The following is a 19,974-nucleotide window of genomic DNA, read 5'->3' on the forward strand; positions in this document are numbered from 1 at the left end:
CTGGTAACTGATAAGAAACCAACTGTCTTGTCATACCCATTTCAACCTGAGAAGATTAGAAAAATTGTGAGTCAAATCTGGGTACCTAACAAAACAGTCTAATATAAGTGATCTACATCAAGAAGGTGATTGGTTTTCTAGAACGGGCTGATGGAGAAAACTCACCGTATCAAGATACCTGGTCTCAAAACTAAGCCTGATGTCTAGTGTCCTATCTCGTCCCGTACTTACCTGATCCGGTTTGCAAAACATGATTTAGTCAAGAAGTGCACTACCAGTAGCCACACTCACAATTTCTTCTTGCAACTTGCAGAAAATTTTATCAGTAGTTTAAAATTCTATCCGCTTTGAATGTAGAATCATTTTTGCTTCCAAGCAAGGAAAATATAGGTTTAAAAACAATGTATCATTGATGTTACATAACTACTTTGTTTAAGCATTGTTTCTAACCCTCTCAAAAGTTCTCCTGCAACAGAAATCTCTTAAACTTACTGTAATGCAGCAGACCACAGAGTGCGTTAATGATTAATTAAGTTCACCACAAAGGTTTGAAAAAAGTTGCATGCAAAGAACTCCATGAAAGAAAGAACTCAACATATTTATGCCAAGAAACTTCACCTCCTGTGTTTTCAGGACCATTGCCCCTTTCTGTAGAGGAATGCTCTGTTTCTGCTGTTACTCCTCATCTGTACTGTAATGTCAGCCACCGGACTTGTCTGATATTAGGACCATGATGATAGGTGTCGCGCAGATAAAGAAGTTTAGGGTAATGAAAAAATGTAATTCTTGTCAGCTCAACAGCTCAGTGCTTGACTGGTATAGAACAGTTAGTTAAATATATTACGAATTTATCCATAAAGGTTTCATTTCATAAACAAAAATGCTAACTTGATAAACAGGTGTACTCCATACATTACCTAATTCCAAACTGTAAGGCTTGTTCTTCATTTCACAGCAACGTCCTCTGTTCTAGGCGTGATGGTTCATCTGATGCTACAATGTATTTTCCTCTTCCAATGCAGTATGAAACTAACTTACCAAATCTTGTGACAAATTACTCCAGAGATCCTTTCAATTTGAAGTTCAAATCACCACATTTAAACATAGGTAAGTCTTTGCTGACATACATAGTCATTGCACTAAGATAATTAGCAATTAGTTCATAAACAGTAGGAAGCAGGAGTAGGACAGAGAAAGACAGCCATACAGAAGGGTTAAGTGGCTTCACATGGGGCATAACGAGTAACTAGCAATGTTTTTGGTAAGATTCAGTATCAGAGAAAATCTTTTCCCTAGCTCTAACTAATAGACTGGAACTATTTCACACAACTTACTTACTCATGCAAATATATTCAATTTTAGGGATACCTGATAGAAGCAGGATTATTAGCTCAGAAAAACTGCTTCCCAGTGTAGATTTGCTGATATAAGCATTTAATAGTGGTTTGTACTCAGGTAACTGAATTAAGTCCAATGTGTGCTGTGCATATCTACAGTTCTACCAGTGTAGATAGTCTGTAATGGGACGTCTGTCTGCTCTTACTGGAATTGCCATAGCTGCAACTGTTATAACAACAGCTTGGTTGCAAATAATTAACCATGCAAAGTTAATGTACACACACATACCTATTGTGTAGCATAAAACACTAATATTGTTGTACTCTCACGACAAAACCATGGACAGCTGTTGTTGTTGTTATTGTTTTGTTTTTTTGCTTATATTTTTTACCATATATGTTTGGGTGCTCCTTTTTCTGGAACCCTTTCTGGTCAGCAGTAAACAGTTTTCTAAACGTTACGGAATCACGGAATCACAGAATCGTTTAGGTTGGAAGGGACCTCTGGAGATCATCTAGTCCAACCTCCCTGCTCAAGCAGGGTCACCTAGAGCATGTTGCCCAGGATCACATCCAGACGGGTTCTGAATATCTCCAGGGAAGGAGACTCTACCACCTCTCTGGGCAGCCTGTTCCAATGCTCAGTCACCCTCACAGCGAAGAAGTTTTTTCTCAGGTTCAGAAACTTACAGGCTACAGATTACAGTTTACAGGTTACAACTTACAGGCTACAGGTTACAGTCCAAACAGTTTCTCCTATCATTGATGAACATCCTTTGCTTAATATTTTCAGATCCTGGACCTGAACGACAGAAAGCAAGGCAAAAGGACTCCTACAGATTTCTTACATGTAAGCCTTGTCAAAGCCAATGGGATCCCTGGCTGCTACTACCGAGGGATCCCTGGCTGCCAAAATTTGCTTCATTTACAGTTAATTAGACTATTGGACAACTCCCTGCTTTTTTGTGCATCAAAAGCTTTTTAAAAAAATCTATGTTTTTGTTATTGTTATTGCTGGTTTTTTTTTTTTTTACTTCTGAATTAGATTGATTTTAGCTATTTTGCATTATGCAGTAGGTGAACTTCAGGAGAGAACTGGGAAGTTCTCAGGAAAGCACCAGCACGCTACAGAGCTAGGGATATGGACAACCAATTTCTTTTACCTCTTCAAAAATGTAATTCTGTTTTCTTGCTCTTACTGACTTTGATGGAGCCTGTAAAGATAATCACTTGGGGAATATTTTCTCATTTTAGCCTTTAATAGAAAATTATACAGCACTGCACATGGCAATTCATGGTAGGAATTCAGATATCCATGTTAGACTGTCCAAAGATGCAGACTGTTTCAGAATATGCATATATTGGGAGAAAACTTTGATGGTTTATAAACATACAACAAACACTAGAAATACAGGATTTCAAAAAAGAAAATGTCTCCATTGTCTTTACAAAACAGCTCCCATTAGTATTACTGAAGATTAGCAAATGGTGGGTTAAGGAGAAAATAAATTGTTCAAGGAGTTGGTGTAGGGGATGAGAGATGCTGAGCTGTGAATATAACTCTACTAAATAGTGGCAGGTCAATACACTAAGTGATATTTGTAAAATCTGCACATGCACATTTGTAAGATCAGATGGCTAAACACAAACATCTCTAGGCATTTCAATGCCTTGTGCTCTGATTCACATATGAAAGCTCATCTGAAGGTGAGTTCTCTGATGAACCTGTCAAAGATCCTTCTCATGTCAGCCACCTCTCTGTTTTGTAGCTCTAACTTACCTTTTTACTTTTCTACTCTCAGAGGCTCAGAAGGTGACGTGGTGTTCATACTGTGTTCTTAGATTGTACAGGGGAAAATCTAGGATGGCTACAGCAAGGAGAGGTTGGTGGTGGTGTTAGTTCTTGTTCTGGTAGAGCAGGGACACTGAATCCAATCTGATCCAGAGGGCAGACATCTTTTTGGTCTCCTGTGATCTTAGATGAGGAAGGATTGATAGGTGCTGGCAGAAGCCATAATTCCATGCGTCTGGGTAGGCCTGGAGACACTGACACTTGATTAAACTCAATAGACCTCTTTTTTGAGGTCAGAGCAAAAAGTGCAGACAGTTTAGATGGCCTTTCCTCAGGCTGGCTTGCACTAGGGAAAGGTTACTACCAAGTGAGTTCCTAGCTGTATCCAGGATGACCCTTCTGTCCTACAGAGGCTCCATGTGTCGATGCAGGCAATGCAGCATTGCCTCAGAGTCTGTGCTGCAGTGTGGATTATCTGAGTGAGCTGAAGTAATGCAAAAGTGCTGGTCACAACACTGACCTCCACTGGAACAACTGATCCTTCTTGGAAAAATACACGTCTGAACAGAGTTCTCTGCGGTCTTAGCTGGGGTGCTCTAATACCCAGCTTGAGCATCTCTATTTTATGCTCAAGTCTTCAGCACAGATGTTCCCAAGAGCCAGAATTGAAGCTGTAGAAAGCAGTTCTGAGTAACTTGATGATCAAAGCAAAAGAAGTATTATTAAATAGCTTTGTCTTCCAGATACAAATTCTTATTCTGCCAGATTGTATGCACTTGTTTATAGTCAGTACGTGACTCAAAATAGCTGAACTAAGAGCTGGAACCTGTCTTGTTGCTGACAGATTTACATTTCACACTGTTAGTTTCTATCAGACTGAGAAAGATGAGTAATTTGTATATCCTAAAATAATACATTTTTAATTTAGGGCATCTATTTATCTAAGGTTGCTTTATGTTCAAATGAATTAATTTCTGCTGGTTATGCTTGAAATTCTCCTCTATGGTGGGCCAGCAAAGTCAGGGCATTCCTTGATGTGGTCTTGCACGCTCTTCCAAAGAAAAGGAGCAAATTTCTTTTTCATGTCTGGAGTGCTAATGTAGATGCTTGGGGAAGGGGAGAGGGAATTTTTGCAGTCACCCTACAGCTTGGGCAATGTGAATGGTGTGTGAGATAAGAAGTAAAATCCTAAGCTTGACCGGGACACTTGCTGATGGATTGGTAAGGATAGACTGTGCATTCCAGCCACCTCTCCTGGCATATCACAAGGTGCCTTTATCACAATCCTCTGTCAGTAAACATGCCTATGGAAATGTCTGTGGAAACTTTCTCGATCCTGACTTTTGTTGCAGCTTTTGTGAATCAGTAATTATCTTCCTGCCAAACTGGCAGCAAAAGAATTGTGCTTTTCCCCATGTGTAGAATCATAGATAACTTAGGCTGGAAGAGGCTTCTGGGGGTTGTGTGGTCTAACCTCTACTCAAAGCAGGGCCATGGTAGGCTGCTTTCTAAAGTAGGTTGAAAGTAGGACCTCTGTTTAATGTGTTAGGAGACAATTTTCTTTTTTAGCTTCCAACATGCACTCCTTCGATGTTCCTGGGCTGCTAACACATTACCATGCCCTCTAACACAGCCCCTAGGTCTGGCGTTCAGGATCCTGGGATGACAGAAAAATGCCTAGGAAATGTGCCACTTTATGCTTCCATGTGGTCTAAAACAAACTTCTCACAGAGAAATTCTGGATCTTGTTTGTAGAACAAATCAGTTTGTTCTAAACTATGTTTATGTCTGTGATGTCTGATACTAGCCTGATGTCGTTTTACACGGTAATTGATGACTATGTTTCAATGACCATGTCTTTCCTTTCACAGGAACCTTAGCCTCAGCTGCACGGTGATAAGTGGCAAGCAGTGGGATTCAAGTTCTACAGCCTTATCCAAGCTAAACATCAGCCTTCAGGCCTTAGGAAATATATGTGCCTGCAGGTGCTATGACAGATACTAGTGGTGCTGAGTAACGTCGTGTTTGTGTCTTGTGTCCTGTTATTTCAGGTATCAGCTCTCTGAGAACCCTGGACTGGTATGAGAAAGGAGATCTAGGCCCTTCAAGCAGGGCAAACACTGGTATAGATAGTTCACCTTATGAATTATGTTTAAATATTTTAGAAAATATCTGTTTGTTACTGTAAATACCAGTATTGAACAGGAACATAGTAAACATGGGAAACAATGTGGTTATATCAATGAGTATATGATCTCTTTCCCTTACTTCTGAAATAACACAGAGGGCGGTATTATTATCTTTTTCTCCTTAACAAATCCCTCTCTCTATGTGTATCTCCATATTGCTAAAAATTACTTACAGCCTCTTCCAGTCCATTAATTCTTTTCCCAGTCCTGCAGTCGTCTGGATGTAAAAGAAATGGCACAGCCCATCATGCTCTTGAGGACTGATGAGGACAAGTGTCATTATGAGTTTATTTTGGAAACTCCCTGCCATTTCCACTGAAGAACTTGTGATCAGCAAACTGCATTACAATGATTCCCCCCACACTTCCTCTTGCTTTGACAGAAACAGCTGTTTTGCCCTTCACTCTAATTATTATAGGCCCTCAAAGCTCAACACCATCAGGTAATTTCAATTTCCCTTAAAAACAGTGTATGGGGGTGTTGAGTATAAGAGGGGGAAGCACTTTTTAAAGGCCATGTGCACTGCCAAGGGCTTTGGAGCCATATCTAAAAGCTAGATTTGATCTCATAACTGGATTTAAACTGTAAGTAAGCTGAACAGTAAATATATGCCAGCTGGTGATTTAGCATAAGAAAAATTGCGTATTGGATTGTTTTGCCCTTTCCAAGAGATAATGACTTGCACACCACAGTGAGAAGCTTGAGGCGCTAATGAAAATCCCTTAAGCAATGATCTCATAGCTTTGTGCGCACTGTGTGCAGTTCAGCCTTTCTCTGTGATTTCCCAGATGAAACCACAGTGAAAAGAAAAAATGTGTAGTATGTTAACACTGAAAAAGGCATACTTTATGTTAAACACATCTTCCTACCAATCAGGGAGCAATTGCCTTTTTTCTTCAGACACTTGTTTGATTTGAAATTTGCTACTGTCTAAACTTAGATTTGGAAAAAATCAAGTCCTCAGTCTGCCTGGAAATTGTGTGTTTTCTGAAGGCCAGATAAACTTGGCCTAGAAAATGGTGTTTTCTCTGTGCAGTCACACATGGCAGTGAAGGAGTTAGTAAAAATTGAATAGCTAGTGGATTTCAAAGGTTATTAGGATTTGACTTCTTGTTGGTAGATATAATCAAAATATAATAGTGCTGTACCAATGTACAGTAATGTACTAATATGTAAATATTAGCTGAGCTGCCCCACAGCAATAAGGGTGAGATAGAAATGTGGCATACCTTTGGAAGAACACTATTGATGTTGTCTTTTTACAGCTGGGAAAAAAGGAGCACAGAGAAGTTAAATGACTGCACAGAGAAGTTGAATAACTTGCCCAAAAAGCGTGCGAAAAGAGTCGGTTTCAGTCCAAGTCTCACAGGTAAACTTAATCTCTTATAACAGATGTGGAGGCTTTTCCAGAGCTTTCGCTCAAAAGAGGACTGAGCCTGCCCTTCCATTCCTGCATCACACCTCATCTTCAAAAAGTTACATGGCAGAGGTATATCTTCCTCCTGACTTGCAAGATGGGGGTAACTCCTTGCGTTTGGTTGCAGTGGGGAGTGAGATACACCGGCATGATACAGATACACATGTGTGTGCTAGAAAACATTTTAAAAGTATTTAGTAGGTTCAATAAATGCATTTGGTAACGCATTTATTGCATGACACAGACACACATGGCCTGAGCTCTTGCAGACCACTGAGAGCTCCTGTGATTCTCCTGTTTGCCATTCAGGCTGATCTCCACCTCCTGTGACCACTGCGTAAAGTTCTTAAACCTCAGAGAAACTAGAGTATGGGTTTTATATCAAGTACTGGCTAAAGTGTTGTTCTTACGCCTGAGCGGCTGTTAATAGTGGAGATTCAAGCAAAATCTCATAATCCTTTTTTATTTTTTCATTCTCACTGTGGCAGTGTAAATGCACTGTAAATCTTGCTGATGGCTATGTCAGCCATTTGGGCACACAGTCAGCTGCAGATTGAACATCACTTAGCCCCGTGTATGAGAAATGACCAGCATCCATTACCAAAAATGCCTCTGAACTAAAATCCTTTCCAGTCAATAGGTTTCATTGACTTCACGGATCTGAGGAACAGGTTTAAGGAGATGAATTCTTTTGCTTTCTACAGCATTATTGTATTGTTTCTTTTGGAATCATTTTATAAAAACATTTAGGACTTATATAGATGCAGAGAGTGAATCCGGATCCTTTCTGAAAGTCTTAAAGAAAGAAGGAGGCTTACAAGTTAGTTGTAAGTGCTGTAATAATAAGGGTATTACACAAAAGCGTGCTCCAAAATATCACCCAAGCAAACTGACTCTATAAAGAAAAATCATTAGATTCAATAAGTTATTAATTAATACTAATATTTTGCATATGTATAGAACTTTTCCTGCGGAGTATCCTATTTTATTATAAAATAGGAGAGCTGTGCAATAGTCAATAAAGGAGCGAGGCCTAAATGAAGTACGTACTGGGTGTACTGTTTCCATTTATACAGCATTTACGTCTTTATTTTACTTCAGATACCAATCTTTGTATCAGCTCAGTAAGCGCTGGGAATTTTCTGGTTAAATTTTGCATACACAATTGCAAAGGGCAACAACGGCAATAAAACTGGAGAGAAGCAGGGTAAGAAGCTGCATGCAGAGAGACTCAGAGGAGGTAGCAGGAGGCCAGTCCACAGGAATGGTTGCTGTCGCTGCAGATGTCTGTAAATAGTTCTTTTACTGAAGAGCCAGTTTGATTTTAGTAGCATGGGATTTCCTCATGTTACAAACCAACAGGCAACACATGAAACATAGAAGGTCTATTCTGCAACTGTTTAAAATACAAAGATTTATAAACATTGAAGGGTTGCTTTTCCTCCACAGAGGCCTTTTCTTGGATGAAAAAGTAAAACAAGGAAGTGTCTGTCATGTAGGTTGTACTAAAATTATACTCAGCTCAATATACTTATCTGTAACGTGTTCCTCACCTGCTGCTTTTTACCAGTGTCTTTTATTTTGTAAAAACAAACAAATGAAAAAAAACACTTGAAGTTTATTTTCACTAGCATCCTACGTAGCTGAAGGAGGTAGTACATGAGTGGTAATGGTGTTTCTCAAATTTTCCTTGGAAGAGATGGATAGGAGCACAGCAATCCCACAGCAGCCAGTGGAAGTCAAAACACAGTGCAGTAAACAAATGCATTTCAGTGTTTTCCTAGGAGGGTAATTGTTCTTGCTGATGGTTATGAACCTCTCAAAGTAAAAAATAAACAATGTTACTAATGAAAATAACGAGAACCAGATGAATACCATACAAAGCCAAAGAGTACCAAGGGAATCTCTTTCTCCTAACTGAGGAAATTTTCTGGCCTTGTGGAAAAGGCGAGGAAGGAAAGCGAATATAATGGCCCGGTCTATTTTAAAATAGTATATTGATATGCACGCTTCCCTCTGATCAAAGTTGGCCAGTATGCCCTATGTGAAACCTGGCACCAAGTAAATAAACAAGTGTCATCTTGAATCCAGTAAGAGTTGGACAAAGCCTTAAATGACTTCCAGACCTGAACTTTTGAGGGCACAGTGGCTTAACGCTGTCTTGTTGTGTCATAGAATAAGAATATGATCAAAATTTACCAAATGCATTTATTGAATCTACTATATATTTTTAATGGTTTCTAGCACACATGCATTATCACAAGGGGGAATGCTTGGGGTAGAGATAATGTTTAGGCTTGGTTTCTAGGCAGAGCTAGTGAAGAAAGCTCAGGAACAGAGTTTGAAAAGGTGGGGCAGGAGAAAGCAAGAGACTGCAAAGCTTTACCCTTCCTTGCACTAGGGAGCTTACCCTTCCCAGCATGATAGGATGGGAATTGCATTAGCAGAATGAACTGAAGACCCAGGGAAAGAGATACCTAATCTACTGAATTAGAGGGGGAGAAGCTAAGAGGTGCTTTGTAGCTGTTCAACTTCTGTTTAACCCTGGGAGGAACAAATGCTGTACTTCTGTTTGGGAGCACAAGTATACACTGTACTATTGATAAGAAGGAACTGAGGGAATAATAAATAATGGAGACATGTTCTTTTCATAGAATCAGAGTGGTCATATATTCTGGGAACTATGCCTAATGCTAGATAGAATTGAGGATGTGTAAATAATCTGTGCACTTCACTGTCTCAAATCAATTGTGCATTTTTCCCTCATACTTTATTTTATCTGGTATCTGCCAGTTGTTTGTCAGTGAATGATCAAATCAGAAGAGTAGTCAGGAGAACGGGGTCTGCCAATGAAATATATTTCTGTCCCTTAGGACATACCTTCACTAGAAAATTAGGCTCCTTAAAGACATTGAGAAAATGTACAGACTCCAAGATCAACTCTTACTTTGGAGTCTAAGGCAGAGGGAGTTGCAGGATTTACTGATTAGACTTGAGTTGACAAGAAACGTATGTTCTTCAGACTTTCTTTTGAAAAAATTTTCTCCTGATGATTGGCAAAAACCTAACACAATATTTCCTTGTGGCCTTCCTTGTCACTCACATTTTTGAAATCAATTTGAAAAAAATGTTATGTTCCTGGTGTGGTTCTTAACACAGTGGTGCTAAGGCACCTTCAGGCTTTCTATGTACAGTGCTAATCAGAAAACAGAGAGATTGAGTCCTCTTCCACTAGGTATGCCTCAGTATCTTGAAACAGGAATCAGTCCCAAGCTTTGATTTAAATAGTTCTTCCTGTAGACCTCTCGGGCAAGTTCAAGACCTCTTGTCTTGAACATGCTCTATCAAAACATGTCTATTTTAGAAGCTGTTTCCAACAGGTTTGCAGATCTCAGCATCTTTTTAGAGAATTAGTACACTTTTCAATATCTCAGAGAAAAAGAAGTGAATTTCATAAACAGGCAATCGTGACGTATAAACAGAAATTTATGGATGTTTTTTGATCTCCTTCAGACAGCTTTGCCTTTAGCTCCACTAAATTCAGCAAGCAGATCCCCAGTTAATGTCAGTGATCTTAGAAACTACTCACTTAATTTGGGAAGGTTGATCAAGGAAACTTAGATTATTTCCTGTCCCTCTTCAAACAGAAACAATGCTGAGAGTGTATCTTCATTTTAATAGTCTGTTACAGGACTCTTGTTACTGCTCCTAGTGCTTTGGGATGGTATAATTAAACTTGGCTGATACATTGTAGCTGAAACACAGCAGCAAAGCTCACAATTATAAGGAGTGTTATTCCTGAGTAGCTTGAAACCACCCTACTTATTAGGTTATGTGCAACAATCACTTGTGGTTTAAGAAAACAACTGGGAGTCAGCAATGAGCTTGGTAGGAATTGGATATTTTTAACAATACAGAAAATGTTTATTTTTCCAAGTTCATGTACCAAATTCAAGAAACCTTCAAAATAGACTTTTCCAGAGAGTCAGAAAACAGAAAATTGTCCCCTTCTTTTTCACATATCCCTCCTCTTCTTTTCTGTTTCAGATATTTCAGTGATTTAAGTAAGTATTCAGGATCTACAGTTTAAAAACAGAACAAATCGAACACAGATGCTTCAAATTTTATGTCAAGGTCAGTGGATGTATTGAAAAAACTAGTTTCAGTCTATGGTTTCCTACTCCACAATAAGGTCATGTGTGAGATATGATGAAAAAAAAAAGTAATTTTAAATACTTAGCTCAAGGCTTGCAACTATCTATTAATGAGGAGCTACTCTGTATTTGAAAGAGCAGCCATACCACTATGGTGATTGTTCTGTGCTATTCTGAAAATGTAAAGAAGCTTAAAACCTAGTTTTACTGAGTAGTTAAATTAATCTTACAGCTGTTTTGCCTTGACTAGTGAATCTGACTAAAAAAACATTGGTTCTACTGTAGATATCTATCACAGCTACGATGAATAAGTTTATTTCTTCTGTCCAAATTCAGAGTTACTATTTGGTAAATGAGGGTGGGAGATTCACATGCACATGCACTCTCCTAGCATCTCCAAGCAGCCAAGCAAACTCCAGTAAGGAGGAAAGCTAGGTTTCATTCTTTCTTCAACTCATTCCAGTTTTGTTAAGGCCTCTCCTGTTAAAGTTGGGCTACTGAGCAGGATGGTTTGAGGAACTGATGAGAGACTGGAGAGAATTAACAGAAGGTAACATAATTCTATAGCCTAGTTTCAATAACTGCTTTCAAAGCTATATGGTCTAATTCTCCTTTCATTTACACAATTTCAGTGATGATTTTTAACAAGTATATTGGAAATAAGAACTTAGTGCAGATCTGTGAACTAACTTATCTAAAGTTAGTTCTAAAATAAATCTAAAATAACTTGATCAATTTGTAACTCAGCAGTAGCGGAGATGAGAACTGACCTCTGCGTCCGTTTGGACAAGACTGTGCTTTTGACGCGCATATGCTGTGTACAGCAAACTTCATAATGTGAAATTGGAGGAAAAAATAAATATACGTAATCCCATTGTTCAGATAGGGATATAAAGTTCAGGAAGGTATTTGGAATATGTGGTGAAGAAGAAAGAAACTTTGTAGAAGGACACACTCAAAATGTTTGAAAAAAACTCCTTCCTCCTTTCATTCAAATGTTCCTGTAACTGTAATTCAATGCAATGCCTTGTAAAAGAATATAGACTTTAAAAAGTCAAGACTGAAAGTTATTGCTACTGGGAAAGATGCAGGAGTTCAGCTTCTAGGAGCTCGTTTTGGGCCCTAGAATGTGCATGTAACACCTGGAAACAAAACCTCGCTTTGGTGCAATCCTGAAGGATCCTGATAAAAATCAGAACTTGGTACCTAACATACTGGTTTTTCATATGTGTACACACATCCACACCCACACACTGGTTCTATGCAGCATATAATAACAATATTCTAAGGAAAAAAAAGGTCCCTTATTGAATATTAAAAAGGTTTTGGAAGTAAAACATAGCAAAACAAAAGAGCAAAGTTTTTCATGAGGTGAGATTACGACCTTGAATTCCCTGGAGTCACTACCAAAGCTGTAAGCTCGCTACAAATTTGAATGTCTGCTGTTCTGAGGAGTAGAAGAGGAGCCAGAAGACCTTCTGATGCTGCTGTGCAGCTTGTTAGGGCACTGCACATGCGACTAGGAAAAAGCAGGCATTCAAAGATTACCATACTTCAAACTGTGCAGTCAAGCTGGTAGAAATGTTGCATTTTCCCTCCATGTCTGTGCTTCAGGTCTGAAACAGCTGTCAGCTGCGATAGCCACCCTCCCCCCAGGAAAGGGTGTGAGGCAAAACGCTTTCCCTTCCATACTCCAAAGCTAACACAGCACTATGCCTTTGCTATGTTCATGACAAAGCTATAATTTACCACTAAAATATAATCTTTGGGAAATTAGGTTTTTTTGAAATGTCTAAAGTAGTCTGAAACTGCTAGCGTAATTTCTAATGAGTGTGGTAATCATGATTTGACCTGTGCCTTCTGGAACACTAAAGGGATGTTATTTTATAGTCTTCTCCACCCTGGTTACTATATCAAACACTAGGCAAAAGCACATTAAATTTAATTTTAAATATTCTTTCTGAATGCATATCAATAACAAATCCCAGAGTAGTTCTCTTTTTTTTTTTTTGCAAAATTTCACTTTGAAATAACTGCATGTCAGAAAGCTTTCGATTGCTTAAAATGTTATGCAAAATCTCTGGAATGTTAACATTGTCAGTGCTCATTTTTGCTACAGGAAATCTGTGAATTAGATGGAAAGGGATCAAGACAAAAGACAGTACAATTTTCAATTTTCATAAAATGATAGACATACATATTAGGAGCCAGGTTGCAAAATAACTGCCAAGCAGATCAAAAAAGAAAAGGTTAAAAAAAATTGAACAGTACAAAAAAAATACTCTGGCACTTGCAGTACAGACTGGAACCCAAGAGTTCCTCTGTTAGTAGCCAGTAAGTGATTACAAAGTACATAATCCTACTAAGACAAACTTGTGTATAAGAAAACTTTGCCATCTGTGCTTAAATCCTTTAATATGCGAGCAGGTCCACAGACTTCCCTCTGAGTTAAACTGTTCTGGTGTCTTTAACTTTTGTCCATTGGCAGGTGATACTGGGCATGGTAAATGCTGAACAAATAAAAACATTGATGTGTGTTTCATAATAACAACAGGGATACAGCTGAGAGTAGCATTGAAAATTTAAAGCTAGAATAGGGAGGTGTAAATTTGACTTCAAATGTATTCCACCGGACTGTGCAATCTGTCTGTGCATGAACAGTCTTGGCAGTGTAGGTGGAACAGGTGAGAGACACGAGGCTGGATTAGATTAGTCTGGTTCAAGCGCATGTTTGGGCAAAACTCAGCGCATTTCCAAAGCAGGTGCAACTTGCCAACTTCAGAAGAAGTAAATCCATTCACATATAGAGTATATGGTAAATTCTGCTCACAGTGACTGAAATTAAGCTATGCAAAAGAATGGAGAAAAAGCATACAATTACAAAAAGGAAAACTACTTGGTAAAAGTAAGCGACTAAAAGCGAAAAGAACCGGCATATAGATGTGAAGGCAAGTTTAAGGTAGCACTTACTGGTATTTCAAAACATCTGATACTGTACTGAAACTACTGGAATTTTTTGGCTTGCTATTCCTGAAGTTTCTCTACTTCTTCTTCCTATGGTAACTGGTCTGGAGAAAAGCATTTCAGTAGGATGGTACAGTGCTCTGCTAAGCAGGCTCTGCCTCAGCAAGTCCCCAGACCTGGCAGACTGAAGGCTGAAGTGCCTGGCTGTGAGCTGACAGAGGTGAGCGGTAATGCTCTCACCTGGACCTTGGACATGGCAGAGTGCCTGCTGGTTGGCACTCTTAACAGCAGGGATAGAGCATAGGGTGCCTGTCCACCTCTGTCTGGCCAGATAACAGGCCGCTCAGCAGAATGGAGATGCTAGTAGCTACATAGTGCACTACTGCATCTTTTCCCACACTAGCTAAATTGCACACCAGACAGTATAAAAAGAAAGCAGGGAAGATGGTTAAAAAGGATGTCTTAGAAGTGGTGCAACTTTTAATTTGTTGCCAGAGAAGATCTCCTGTAGGTACGTTACCGTATTTAGCAATGCCTCGCCCTTATTGGGGCAGCCCCGATCTGCTGGCAGGTGGGTAGTTACCTCGTTACGCAATAACTTGCTATGAAGAAGACAGCGGGGAAACCATAAGCCTGAAAATTCAGCTGGGTGGGTAAGATGACAGGCCTAAACACAACCCATTCTGAAATGTATCATTTGATTACTGACAGCTTGAACTCTGCTTGTCTGTATCCTACCCGGATCAACCTACCATCTGTCAGTGTCAGATGAAAGCAGTAACTTGTCATAATTTTCATGTTGTAAAGGCCTGGCAAGATGACAGCTAACCATATATAGACATAGACAATGAGGAAATAAGTTTTAACCTTTTGTGTTGTTGCTCCATGGTAAGGAAAAACTCTAGAGTGATGCTTTATGTTTCCTAAGAAATTGATATATAAATTCTGGACTTCTTCATTCAGAATCTTCAAAAAAACATTTTTCTCCCCTAAAACAAGATTCCTGGCAATTCTGAACAAGCGAAATAAAATTATAGGATAGGGGAAGAAAAATCTGTTTCTGTCTTTCCAAGCTGGGAAAAAAATAGACCCTGACAGCAAGTGCAAACTATAAAAACTCTTTGTACTCAGATAAGAGCAGCTTACAAAGACAAGGCAGATCGGATAAATGTACAAGCAAACGGAACAACACGATAACACCCATAGTTAATGGGTTAGGCCAGCTGTGTTGTGCCTTGGTGACTTAATTTTAATTTTTCGTTTACTTTGAGAATAAAGAAACGGTATCCATTTACAGCAATAGAGGTTTTAGCTGGCCGGTTATGCATAACATGCTTTGCAATGTCTTCGGGGCACAGAAGGGTGTGACCGGTCAGATATGCAAGCGTCCTGGAAAAAAAAAAAAAAAAAAAAAAGGAAAACATTGCTCCTCACTCGGATAGCTAGCGCTAGCGAAGTCATGTACTCCAGCCGGCTCCCGCGGAGAGAGCCCGAGCCCGAGCCCGGCCCAGGTGCGCGGCCGCCGGGCGGGCGGGGCCGAGCGGGCGGGCCCGCCCCCGCTCCGGCCGCCGCCGGCGCTATAAGAGCGGGGGGCCGGTGCCGGAGCGGCTGCTGCCGCTGTCGCTGCCGCTCGCTATGGCCCCGGTGCTGTACCACAAGGAGTTCGCCCGGGCCGGGCAGCAGAGCGGGCTGCAGGTGTGGCGGGTCGAGCAGCTGGATCTGGTGCCGGTGCCCTCCAGCTGCCACGGCGACTTCTTCGTGGGGGACGCGTACCTGGTGCTGCTCACCGCCCGCCGCGGCGACGCCACCGCCTACCGCCTCCACTACTGGCTCGGTACGGCCGGGGCCGCGGGGCTGCGCTGCGCTGCGCTGGCGGGGGCGGTGGAGCGGGACTAGCCGCGGCCACTTCCTCCGGCGGCTCAGCTTCCTGCTCTTTGTGAAGCTTCTTGCTGCTTTGCTGCGCTCTGGGACCTCAGGAGCTGATTTTCTTTTTTTTTTCTTCAGTGCTGAAAATGTGATGCTTCTAATTTGAGACACTTAAGTAATAGAAATAAGGCTAAAGCCAGAGACTGGGCTCATTCCAAGCTTAACTGCTTCTGTTGCTGTGCTAAGGGACTCTGGGGGTGAAAAATGGGGTATGGAAGCAGAGTATGTATTTGCTTGCTTTGTGGTTTTGGTCGGAAAAGTGGTGAAGGGTTAAAGCCAAGTGTTAGCAGCCTCCGACTAAGATTCAAGACTGAATTCCTGCCCTTATTCATCTGAAGAATTTTTATTTTTGCATTTGATTCCACTGCAACTAAAATTTCATCTCTGCTTTCTCCCCTGAGATGTTATGCTGGTGGTCAGTGTCTGGAGGTGGACTTTTTCAGAGAAGTGACAGTTAGGCTAACTTTGCTTTCTGATGATACGACTTGAGAAGTTGGAGGCAAAGTCACCAGAACTTCTGTTTAAAAAAAAAAAAAATTCTCTTTAATATTATATGTGATAGCCTAGCAAAACCCCTCCTGGAACAGCATGAAGCACTGGTATCTGACTGATGCAGCTCACTATCACACTTGGCTAGCACAGTGTTTTAGCAAAATAGAAGTTGGGCATAAAACACATCTGGGTTAGTGCATCCTTAGTTTACTTCATCTTCTTGAGACTTTCTCATCTGGTCACCAAGTCATCTGCCTTTGGTGGTTTGCTGTGTAGCAACCTGAGATCTGTTGCTGTGGTCTCTTATCATCCCAAGGTTTTTTGTTTGTATGCAGTCAACTCTGAATGCACACTAACAGCACAATATGTATTAACATTAACGTTTGAAATGTTTGAGTTGCCATGATTCTCGATGCACTTCTGAATGTGTGGAAAAACAATAGCAGAGAAAGCTGGGATTGTTTCTGCACAAATGTTTGAAGCTTGCTTAGTTTCACTCATGATGATGAGAAATGAAAAGATTTGAATGTTGGACGGCATCTCTCTGAGTATAATCATAGATGGCAGCATAAATGAATTTCTGGCAGATGTTCTCATATCAGCAGCACTAGCAGTTATTAGCAGGGTTTGGCAATCTAGACCTTTGTTAATAAGTACCAGTGCAGTACTGACAAGCACTAACATCATCATCTTTTAAACATCTATGGAGTAGATAAAGTATAGTAGACTCTCCTCAGAGAAAGTTGTGGAGAGTCCTTACCTCTGTGGAACTCAAATCAAAATAGTAATCAACACTTGAACTAATTGAAACCTTTTTGGTGTTGGCTGGAGAAACCTAGCTGGACTTACTGATGTGCATCACATGCTGATGTGGTGACATCCAGGTATTACAAACTGCTTCGAGCAGTCTGGGTGCACTTTGTTCTTTATGCAGAAGTCTCTTGACAGCAGTGTGTTTAGTAGCTGGGAAATTGCTTCCCACTCATAAGACCCTGCAGTAGAGGTCAGGGGATGCTGAAACATTCCTGTGATGTTTAATGGCAACAGGAAACCTGAACTCCATGTAAGGTACACAGGAAAGGGCAGTTGGACTTAGGGAAGAGTTTAAATGACTAGTATCGCTGACTTTGATTTTTCACTAATCTTAGGGATGTCAAACCTTTCCTCATAAGCAAGCACTTTTTAATCTGTGGACTACGAAGACCTCAGTATTTCTGAAAACTTTCCATAAGTCTCTGAGAAGTAACTGCAGTCAAATTAACAGTCAGGCTTTAAGATTAAATGAATTCTTGTGAAACTACATTGGTGGAAATCCTGTGGGTTTTTCACCTACCGTTTGCCTGCTCATATGGACACTTTTGCTTACTTACATTCTCAAAAGTGCCTTGCCATTTGGTGATGCCATCACTGCTCCTGCCCTTTGTCTGTGTGGGCTTCACATATGCTGGCTTTGAATCTGGATGGATTCTAACTTTATATACACACCCAAACCCAGAATAAAAACAAAACATTGAGGTTTCCCTATCGTGCAGCAGCAAGCTGCCTCCTAATACTGTGGACACACCCAAGGGAATGGAAGGAGGTCTAGATCATGGGAGGGTGGTCAGTGACCTTGATGCAACCTGGTGTTGTAATTGCTGTTCTAGGCAAAATGACCAAAACTTAGTCTCATGCCTGGGCTCATTCAGTCTGATAGGTGAGAGCTGAGGAAAATGTGTTCCTGAGGCACCCCTTAGCTCAGAGTAGCTTTCTCTTGTTTTGTCATGTGTATTTTTAACAGTCCAGGGCCTGCCCTTTGGCCAAGAAGGCAAGCAGCAGAGCACGGTTTCATGCGTGCAGCCAAACTTTCTCCTTCTGACATCCCAAACAGGGGTGGGCATGCTTCCAAAAATTTCTGCAGAGAATCAAAACAGAGATGCCATTAACATGCAGAATTTGTTGGTTACACCTTATTGCAGTTTTCAGTTTGCACACTAGTTCTTTGTCCTTTTGCTTATCTTTAACTTTCAAGATATAGTTCTTTACTAGCACAATGTCCTAGGATTAGTGTAGATTCTAATTTTTTTCCTAATTCAGTGCAATCAAGGAGTTATGCCTGAGACTGGAGTCCTGAGTCCTCAGATCCGTATTCAGTTTACTCTTTTTTTTTTTTTTTGTCATATAACTCTTTGAAACTTTTTACTCAAACCATTCAAGTACTTCATCTCTTAAGAAACAGACCTCAGATATGGGTGCCCAATGTTGAAATGAAAGGGTTTGTTCTAGGAAAGGAAATTTCAAATGTTATGTAATTTGACTTTTCTAACACTTCCCTTCACTGCTTATTGCCTAGTAAAACTTATACCCGTGTATCCTAAAACTGTGACTATGGGCAACAGCGTTTTTCTAGGTAAGCTAATCCTCATCAGTTAATTTGGGTTACTGGGCTTGTTCCTATCATAAGTGAAGTCCATAGTTGTAAAGCCTTCAAGTTTCTTTGGCGAAACCGTGGCCTGTGCGGGTCTAGCAAGTATATGGCTAATATCACAGCAAAATGTTGTCCAGATAACTTCTGAACAAGATAACTCAGCTGCTGGAATGATGTTAGCATGGCAGAAGGGTCAAAGTGGGTTTGCACTGTGTCATGGTGGTAGCATTCATTCTTAACTTAGCTCAGTGCTCCTGGTTTGGATGTCTGCACAGGCATTGAGGAAAGTCTTTCTAGCTGAACTACTAGTTGACTCTTCCGCTCAATGGAAAGACTATGCTAGCTTTGCAGACAGACTATAGGGATGTTTTGTGACAACCACTTTTGCAGACCAGCTCTGTTAATACAGGAGTTCAGGGATCTTACAGGCCAAAATTTGACTATTGAGTTTATTAAAATGGCAAGTTTTTTGAACAATCCTTACTGTTATTAGTCTGCTGTTACATTTCTTTCCTTGAAGTAAGCTTGAGTGAGGCTATTTGGTGATGACTATATATACAAGCCCTACCTGAAGGGAGCTCTCTAGACTTGAAACTCTCACGAGTAGAAATGGCATGTACTATCCCAGTATGAGGCTACTTGTGGCAATAAGTGTGGTTATGGCCGGTTTAATTTCTTTAATAAAATCATGCCTGGTGTGTTTTTAGCTATCCTTAGTCCTTGTGCCCAGAGATGAAGTATTAAGACCTATCCCTGTAAACTAGAATCGATCCCCATCAAAATTTTCTTCCATTTTTTTCTCCTGTGTGCTGTGGCTTATCTAGGGCTGCTTGTACCTTAGACTAGAAGATAAACCTGATTTCCTTATGGCTTGAACACCCAGCATTAGGGTTGATGCTCACTTGTGTGTTCTTTTTTTAAACAGGTTTTCACTGACTACTTTCTTGCATAACAGCTGTGAGACTGAGCCATGGTAACAGGTTTTGGAGCATCATTAGAGATAAGAACCATTTTCTTGAACCTTGAACCCTGTTGTATAACTACAAGCAATAAATCTGGAGTATTTAGTTCTAATGGAAATGAACAACTATATGAAAACATTAAGAATAACTTTACACAGCCTGAGGTCTGAGAATGCCACACTGCAAGTGCTTCTATGTGTCACAGAGTAATGGGGATTTTCTTTAAAGGGTTCTTGGTTTGCATCCTGATTTCAGTAATTTTCTATCTCTTTTGGGCAGCCCTCACTGCTTTTTCTTCCTTATGCCTCCATTAATCTTTGATGTCCCTTTTGCA

General features: G+C 40.3%; 1 protein-coding gene across 4 annotated transcripts in view; it reads left to right on the forward strand.

The window, feature by feature from the left end:
* SCIN (scinderin) overlaps positions 1-19,974 on the forward strand; it is a 107,678-nt gene that overhangs the window by 32,191 nt on the left and 55,513 nt on the right. Inside the window, exons 3-8 of one of the 4 annotated variants that reach the window (XM_068934986.1) lie at positions 956-1,107; positions 2,131-2,187; positions 5,001-5,180; positions 5,701-5,760; positions 6,584-6,687; positions 10,783-10,869. In XM_068934986.1, the coding sequence (XP_068791087.1) occupies positions 10,848-10,869 (22 nt within the window). In that variant the 5' untranslated portion in view covers positions 956-1,107; positions 2,131-2,187; positions 5,001-5,180; ... (1 more) ...; positions 6,584-6,687; positions 10,783-10,847. Of the gene's footprint in view, positions 1-955; positions 1,108-2,130; positions 2,188-5,000; positions 5,761-6,583; positions 6,688-10,782; positions 10,870-15,428; positions 15,688-19,974 lie in introns of those variants that run through there. The other 3 variants (XM_068934987.1, XM_068934988.1, XM_068934989.1) reach the window with 3 other exon arrangements.

The sequence above is a fragment of the Struthio camelus genome, chromosome 2, assembly GCF_040807025.1.
Source record: "Struthio camelus isolate bStrCam1 chromosome 2, bStrCam1.hap1, whole genome shotgun sequence".
Taxonomy (NCBI): Eukaryota; Metazoa; Chordata; class Aves; order Struthioniformes; family Struthionidae; genus Struthio; species Struthio camelus.